The 9023-nt window shown below is 39.1% G+C and overlaps 1 protein-coding gene across 1 annotated transcript; it reads right to left on the reverse strand.

The window, feature by feature from the left end:
• Positions 1–427: 427 nt before the first annotated feature.
• LOC118117353 (serine/threonine-protein kinase pim-1) lies at positions 428–2608 on the reverse strand. Its single transcript, XM_047341844.1, has 6 exons — positions 2383–2608; positions 1731–1825; positions 1569–1616; positions 1239–1460; positions 544–729; positions 428–436 (listed from the first exon to the last, which is right to left on the reverse strand). The coding sequence occupies exons 1-6, from the start codon at positions 2606–2608 to the stop codon at positions 428–430; spliced, it is 786 nt and encodes a 261-aa protein (XP_047197800.1).
• Positions 2609–9023: the final 6415 nt, after the last annotated feature.

Below are 9023 nucleotides of genomic sequence, written 5' to 3' on the forward strand. Positions count from 1 at the left end.
TTAATGAAAAAAAACGATAACATGATGTACATACATATATACACATTAAACCTCAACAGAGGAACTTAAACCAGGGGTGCTGCTGCATTTCCTCCAGAGTGGCACGGTCCTCAGGCTCTAAAGCCAAACACTTTGCCAAGAAGTCTTGGCAGTCTGTGAAGAGAGAGGACAGACGACAAAGAAACGATGAGGCTTGAATCTACAGTGATCAACTGTAACATGGAAGGAACATAATAACTGCACATTGAAACCAGCGTTGTCTCACCTTTGGACCACACAGAGCTGATTCGGAGTTCATTCCTGAGGAACCCTGTGGTGCGGAACCGGCTGAATCCATCCAGCATTTCAAAGAGCAATGCTGCCAACTGCCAGACTGTCGTGGGGCGGCCATGTATTGCCAGTTGATGTGAAACTCTGGAGGCGTATGCTAGTGTTCCTACAATATGTAAAATAGAAGGAGACAGAAAAAAAAGCAATGGATGATTTACAGGCAGAGATTTTACAGTCAGATGAATGAAAAGCAGGATAACAAGACAGGTTGGCCGTACCAGAGAACTGGATGTAAATGCGTTTTTTCTTGCAAATGCAGCCACATCCAAAATCAATGAGCCGAACTCGATGGCCATCGGAGCTGAACTCGATGAGGATGTTCTCTGCTTTTATATCTCTGTGGAAGACGCCTTTGGCTTGCAAATCGATGGCAGCATCCACCAGCTGCTTCATGATGATCTGAGAAAGAGATAAAGAGTCACAAATGAGTTAGAGTGGTGAAGAAGGGACTCTGGATGGGACTGAAAAACACAGTCTATGTTGTTCTCCTGAGCAGTTTGAGGACTTAGCTGAGATCCAAAGGCCTTTCTTATTTCTGGGACGAGCAATTGTAAAAACGACCTAACACAAGGTCTATTTAATGGCTGTTGTGTAGCTTTTAATCGTAGTATGTGATCTGCTGACATCTTCAAAAAGGAATTTGTGCTGAAATAGTTTTCTCAATGTTTCAGCCAATAATATACCCATTAATTAAAACTCAAGAGCCCTCGATAAAGGGAAGGTTTCTAAAGACTGAATCTCAAATAATTTAATTTTGAAATTTAAAATGTTAGTTGTGATTGGACCCAAATGAAATATGGGTGTGATAGCAGCCAAACACTCTCCACTGAAACTGATGATATTCAAATGAATGACCTTTTCAGTAGTAGTCTGGGAAACAGCTCACAAAAAGAATAAAGCTCCAGTACCTTTGCAACGTCCTCGGCCATCGGACCATAGTTCTCATCCATGAAGCGCAGCAGATCCATAGAGGGGACTGGCCTCTCCATGACCAGAATAACCTCTTGGTCCAGATCGTACCAGTCCAGTATCGACACAGCCGCAGATTTTCCCACAGTCACTGGTTCACCTGCGGCTTTGTGCATGAGCAGCACCTCCTTTGGAATCCTGCATGCCCTCCCATTTAACATCTAAAGGGAAAATATGTGTGTGTATCTCATCAACAACAAGGAAACAACAAAAACATACAAGTTAAAGAATGATTTCAACAGTTGGTGCTGAGACAACAGATCACTCACCACTTTTTGACAGGGCACATCACAGATGGGGATGTGTTTTATCGCCACCTACAGGACAGATCATGAGCACTTTGGTTATTCCAAGGGATGAAGTCACAGTATTTATGTTTGATGTGAGAATATTACATTAAATTATTTAATCACATCATATTATGTACTTACTGGTAAATCATCAGACCTTCTGTGGCCGGCATAAACTGAGCCAAAGCCTCCTTGACCAAGTTTTTTACGCTCCAAGTACTTGGCCTCGAAGTCAGCTGCACCAATGAACACAGACACAGACACATGGTTTAATATAGTTGTGAAAAAAAGATGGCATCACTACCTCTAACTTAATATTTTTTTTCCAGGACTGACATTTTGATATATTAACTCATGATCCACTTTTCATATTTCTAAGGCTTTCAACCACCACATTTCAACATATGGAGTCTTTTCAGATGTTGTGGAAATAGCTCAGTGGAGCGAAACCATCAGATAGCTTCATGACAACTAAGTAAAATCAATCTGCCTGACAGTCGGCTGAAAGCTCTGAAAGATAAGTATTTGTTTGAATCATTTCATTTACATATCATATCTGGTTTGTTTAATCTGTGTCAATATTTACATCTAATCCTCAGGAAGAAAGTAAATAATTATATTTCTCAAAATGTAGAATTATTCCTTTAAGTTGGACAAGCCAGTTTTTCAAACACCGTGAACAACATCACAAAAGAAAATTGAAATACCTCCCACAGTCAACACCAATCCCCATTTTAACATGATCATATTGCTTCCATGCAAACAGCAGCACATTTTCTTTAAAGTAAGTCACCTCTGCTGGTGTGGCCTGACAACACTGTGCTCTCGTCACTGGAGCTGTGGACCACGATCACTGACTCCAGGGTTGATTGAGCAGGGTTGGTGTTGGCATCAGACATAACACCCCTCTGCCTCTTCAGTGGGGGCTCATCTTCAGTGGTGGCCTTCCTCTTGGTGGCCTTAGTCACAGACCAATTACTCTCCAAGATGGCGATGGGTGAGATGGGGCGGCCAACCATCTCTACAAAAGAGGAAAAAAAACAGTGAGCATCAACCTGTTGACTGCATGTAGTGACTTCTGAATCCTATGACCACATAAGGATGATGAAATTGGATGACTCTGCAAAGTTCTGTACCACATTCAACATTGTTTTGTAATTTTAAACAACATTTTAAAACTAAGTTCTTGCATTATGTGAACATGGCAAATACTGTTTGGTTCAGGTTAGTGAAAGTACTGTTTATTATTCACAATGACTCTGGTTACTTTCCTGCACAGTGTATGAGTAAAGAAATATTATCAAGAGCCTGCAAATGAAATCCAGGAGATCAAGTCTGTTGATCTTTTAAAATCTTGATATCATGTTTTATTAATGCAAGTGAAAATAAACTGACAGTGAAGCACGAATAATATCAACTTTTTTCTGTAAAACTGACTGTGTATCAAGATTTGTCCTGAAACAAGTGTCTGTATCATGACACAAGAATGAGTGAGGCACGTCAATGCACTAAAATAATCCTAATTTTAAAGAAATACTTGAAATAAAATGATTTGTGTTGGAAGTAGGTTGAAATATTATGAACGCCTTGCGAGGCCTCAAACTTGTTGAAGGAATAATACGCTGAAGTCAAGAATTAGTCTGGTACGCAAGTGCCAATAAAACCCAACACCATGTTGTATTTGCATTTCAAGTCTAGTGGTGGTGTCAATATTTGTATCTAATCCTCAGGAAGAAAGTAAATAATTATGTTTCTCAAAATTAGAATTCTTCCTTTAAGTTGGACAAGCCATTTTTCAAACACAGTGAACAACATCACAAAAGAAAACTGAAATACCTCCCAACTGGAGTCAACACCAATCCCCATTTTAACATGATCATATTGCTTCCATGCAAACAGCAGCACATTTTCTTTAAAAGTAAGTCACCTCTGCTGGTGTGGCCCGACACCACTGTGCTCTCGTCACTGGAGCTGTGGACCACGATCACTGACTCCAGGGTTGATTAGGAGGGTTGGTGTTGGCATCAGACATAACACCCCTCTGCCTCTTCAGTGGGGCTCATCTCCAGTGGTGGCCTTCCTCTTGGTGGCCTTAGTCACAGACCAATTACTCGCCAAGATGGGGCGAGATGGGCGGCCAACCATCTCTACAAAGAGGAAAAAAAAAGTGAGCATCAACCTGTTGACTGCATGTAGTGACTTCTGAATCCTATGACCACATAAGGATGATGACATTGGATGACTCTGCAAAGTTCTGTATCACATTCAACATTGTTTTGTAATTTTAAACAACAACATTTTAAAACTAAGTTTTTGCATTATGTGAACATGGCAAAACTGTTTGTTCAGGTTAGTGAAAGTACTGTTTATTATTCACAATGACTCTGGCTACTTTCCTGCACAGTGTATGAGTAAAGAAATATTATCAAGAGCCTGCAAATGAAATCCAGGAGATCAAGTCTGTTGATCTTTTAAAATCTTGATATCATGTTTTATTAATGCAAGTGAAAATAAACTGACAGTGAAGCACGAATAATATCAACTTTTTTCTATAAAACTGACTGTGTATCAAGATTTGTCCTGAAACAAGTGTCTGTATCATGGCACAAGAATGAATGAGGCACGTCAATGCACTAAAATAATCCAAATTTTAAAGAAATACTTGAAATAAAATGATTTGTGTTGGAAGTAGGTTGAAATATTATGAACGCCTTGCGAGGCCTCAAACTTGTTGAAGGAATAATACGCTGAAGTCAAGAATTAGTCTGGTACGCAAGTGCCAATAAAACCCAACACCATGTTGTATTTGCATTTCAAGTCTAGTGGTGGTGTCAATATTTGTATCTAATCCTCAGGAAGAAAGTAAATAATTATGTTTCTCAAAATTAGAATTCTTCCTTTAAGTTGGACAAGCCAGTTTTTCAAACACAGTGAACAACATCACAAAAAGAAAACTGAAATACCTCCCAACTGGAGTCAACACCAATCCCCATTTTAACATGATCATATTGCTTCCATGCAAACAGCAGCACATTTTCTTTAAAAGTAAGTCACCTCTGCTGGTGTGGCCTGACAACACCGTGCTCTCGTCACTGGAGCTGTTGACCACGATCACTGACTCCAGGGTTGATTGAGCAGGGTTGGTGTTGGCATCAGACATAACACCCCTCTGCCTCTTCAGTGGGGGCTCATCTTCAGTGGTGGCCTTCCTCTTGGTGGCCTTAGTCACAGACCAATTACTCGCCAAGAGGGCGATGGGCGAGATGGGGCGGCCAACCATCTCTACAAAAGAGAAAAAAAAACAGTGAGCATCAACCTGTTGACTGCATGTAGTGAGTTCTGAATCCTATGACCACATAAGGATGATGACATTGGATGGCTCTGCAAAGTTCTGTATCACATTCAACATTGTTTTGTAATTTTAAACGACATCAGGTTTTATTACATTATGTGAACATGGCAACTACTGTTTGGTTAAGGTTAGTGAAAGTACTGTTTTTTATTCACAATGACTCTGGCTACTATCCTGCACAGTGTTCATGTAAAGACATATTATCAAGAGCCTGCAAATGAAATCCAGGTGATCAAGTCTGTTGAACGAACAAGGTGTTAGAAGAAAGCTCACAGTTTTCAAAAGACTTCATCATCAATGTCTTGAGGCCCTTTTCACAAAGTTTTACATGGTTGTGGTCAATGGAGGAGGAGAAGTACTAGTGTAAGACATGCAAAACAGCACCGTCAGTGCTCGGGCCCTAATAAAATGATTTGTGTTGGAAATAGGGTGAAATATTATGCATGCCTTGCACTGAGCTCCACACAAAAAGACTTGACACATCTGGAGAAGTAGCTGTAACCCACCTGAACAATTCTTCAGATAATTGGACAAGGTTGTATCTTCCATGTCGTACAATAATCCAGATCAAGAGATGTAGGTTGAAAAATATCCAAACGCAATATTTAATGTGTTTGAATAATCGAAACGTGTGTTTAGCTCTGTTGATATTGGGAGGACAACTGATTAAGTGATCTCATAAAGGCTTATGGCTTTGAAGTTACATTATAGCAACTTTAAAGCCACATTTCCTTTGACCTTTGATTGTATTAGTTCACAGAGCCTCAGAACAAGTTGCTCCACTTTGTTCACCATCTCGTCATCTAGTGTTTAAACCAAAACAATGTTTGTTTGTCACTATGAGGGACATCTGTCCAATCACACATGTAACTTATTGTACACATTGTGTTTTGGGTTATTTTAATCACTTCAGTTTCTTAATGAGCTGTGTCGTTTACAATGGAAATTATATATTTCAATAGGAACAATTCCACAGCATTATTGTGCACTTGCAGAAATTAACAAATAATAAATACACAATTGTTTCATTTTCATTTAGAGCATTTTAATATTTTCATGTGTAACATTTAAGTGGCTGCTGTATATTCCCTCGCCAAGGAGGTAACTGGTTCCCTCCTGCCTTTGTTTTACGTAGGACAGGTATGAGTGTAACAAGGGGGAGTAGCCTCCTGCTACAGTAGCATTTGAGGGATGTTGTATGTATAGATTGTCACATAGCTTCATTTCATCTCAGGCTCCTCTCCTTCCCCCATCATTACTCGAGTTGCTCGCCACCTACTTTCCACCACGCACCCTCCGCCGCGGTCCACGCCCGAGCTGCCGGCTCACGGTGCGTTCACGCACGGAGAAAAGTCGGATTTAAGAACGCTGCGTGCCTTAAACCCAACTTTAAGGTCACCACATTGTATTTGTTGTGTAGCTTCTTGTTTCATTTATGCAAAACTATGCTCAGTGTACAAGAATGCTGGGCGATTATACTTGTGAATTTTGCATCAACGTATGAAAGTAGTTCGACATCTATCTTATAGGTTTTTTTTACGTCTGTTTTAGTTGTGACTTTCTTTTGGACTTTAAGTTAAACTCATGACTAATAAAACGACATTGAGGTAATTGCATCGACAGAATAAGCGCAATCCCAACCCAAGCCCGCCATACCCAATTCCTCCATCCCCAACCCCCCCATACCCAAGCACCCACTGTTATCCCAACCAAAACCCCACATCCCCAATTCCTACATCCCCACCCACCACCCTCCCAAATTGTTTGGGTCCCTGCCTTCCAGCCTCTGTTAATGCTTTCCTATGTTGAGGAACCTGTCTATGTTTATACACCATGTTATTCCACATCATATTACCCATTTTATTTTCATTAAGTATTTAAATCTCCTCAATGTCTCCACTTCCAGGTTTCTTAGGTGACCTCTGTCTGAGGCTGTACTTAGCCCCATAACCCCCCATCTCCTCCCACCACCATCCCGTTGGACTTTTGTTCCCTGCCTTCGTGCCTCTGATAATGCTTTCCTCTGTTGAGGAACTTAAACCTGTGTATGTATATAAATCATGTTATCTATTTATTTTCATTACATTTTGTAATCTCCTCCTTGTCTCCACTTCCTGGTTTCATATGGTATCCTCTGTCTGAGGCTGTATCCTCCAAAGGATTTGGCCCATGAATTGAGACACAGCCATAACTCCTTTACACACTTACTTTGACTCAAGGGACACTGATACTGATGGAGGATCATTTGGACTCTCCTGAGTGATCAGTTTGTTTTCATTCACTTTCATACACACTGGAATACTTGCAGTCAAACAGCGCATTCATCTTTTTTCTTTTTAAAAAAAAATGACTTCTATCACATCTTCATCCCACCACACTGTGTGAAACTCTGGGCTTTTGCGTTCATTTAAATGGCCAGAGTGTTGATTGATGCAGATATATAACTGACATCATTGTGATCTCCTGCTGTATTTACACATGGGCTGACCTCTGACTTGGGCGTCTGCGTTCTCACATACAGCCACTCAAGAGAATGTCAGGAGATTACCTGGAGTTCAGTGCATGTCTGAGAGCAGCTTCAGTCTTACCTGGTTGTCCTGAGCAGGGTTTTCAGGATAATGCCATGTGGTACTAGCAGGCTGGATATCGTTAGGAGGCACAGCATCTGCTATCATGACTTTCTCATGTGCACAGACCATCCCTCAGTCTCCAGCCACCGTCAGGCTGTCAGCATGTTGTCACCTTACAGGTGATACCAGAGGGAGAGGGAAAACGAGACCATAGTGACATGGATGCTCATGATTTCAGCCACAGATAAGTCAACACATTCACTGAGCTGGGTTACCTGTGACCATCAAGGTGCGGATGTTGGCTTGTCATGAATCGCATAAAGCCCTGGCAGTCTGTTGCTTTATTTTGTTCTGCATGATGATCTAACAAAGGAACTCCATGTTGGTCTCTACACCCTAAAAAATGTGACCAATGGTTACTCAAAAAAATTATGGCAACAAAGTGACACGTGATATAATTGAGTAGATTTTAATTACTACAACTTTGATTAAAAAGTATTGAATAATTTAACTACATTTAAACATAAAAAAAGATTTATATTTACTAAGTATCTGAGCAAAAATTATTTATATTTACTGAATATCCAGTGGAAATTGATTTATATTGGTTGAATATATAGTGGAAATTGATTTATTTTTACTAAATATTCGGTGTAAATTTATTTATATTTACTGAATATTCGGTGTAAATTGATTTATATTTACTGAATATTTGGTGAAAAATGTATTTATATTTACTGATTATCTGGGTTAAATTGATATAAGCTTACTAAATATCTGGATATAAATGATTTGGATTCACTTAATATAAATTATATCAACTCATATTTTAGCATATTGTTGCTTAATTCTACACAATTACACTGCTATTCTTATTTATCTCTACCTAAATTAAATGTTTTAATTCAAATATTAAATTGCTTCACAATACTTTAAATCTATTCAATAATATTGGATGTCACTTTGTTGCCATAATTTTGCTATGTCTAATCCATTCAATACCATGACTTTTGGTGGCACAATTTACTTCAGTAGGATCAACAGATCACCATGCATAACAAGAACAGCAGGTAAACATTTATTTGTGCAACTTTGCTTAAACATGTTTATTCAACATTTTTGAATGCAAATGCAATACAATACAAACTAGAGTTATAAAAATAATAAATAAAAAAACGTGTACAATAGGGATACAATTTATACTGCTAATCTATTTGTCATTCATGGCCAATATCTTTTTTAAACAGCTAAAATTTAGAGAAAATAAATATCACATGTTGATAGACAGTCTGGGATAAGGTCTTGGATTACTTTTTCACTGCTAAAATTGGACTCACTTAAAATTCCGCGGTAAAAAATTTCAAATTTGCATCACTAGTGTTCACAGTGGACAAAGTTTAAGAACAGCTGCATAGTAAAAAACTTGCCACTCCCCTCAAATGAGTATGGTTGAGTAAGGACAATCCCTCAACACTGAAACTCTAGGATTTAACAAAGCCTTAACAGTTAACA

Source organism: Hippoglossus stenolepis, chromosome 11 (genome assembly GCF_022539355.2).
Source record: "Hippoglossus stenolepis isolate QCI-W04-F060 chromosome 11, HSTE1.2, whole genome shotgun sequence".
NCBI classification, from domain to species: domain Eukaryota; kingdom Metazoa; phylum Chordata; class Actinopteri; order Pleuronectiformes; family Pleuronectidae; genus Hippoglossus; species Hippoglossus stenolepis.

Coding starts and splice junctions, on each gene's coding strand:
- LOC118117353 (XM_047341844.1), bottom strand. CDS start 2,608: ATGGTTGGCCGCCCCATCTCACCCATCGCCATCTTGGAGAGTAATTGG. Junction 1,826..2,382: donor GTCAGGCCACACCAGCAGAG/GTGACTTACTTT, acceptor TCATTGGTGCAG/CTGACTTCGAGGCCAAGTAC. Junction 1,461..1,568: donor ATGTGCCCTGTCAAAAAGTG/GTGAGTGATCTG, acceptor TTTTCCCTTTAG/ATGTTAAATGGGAGGGCATG.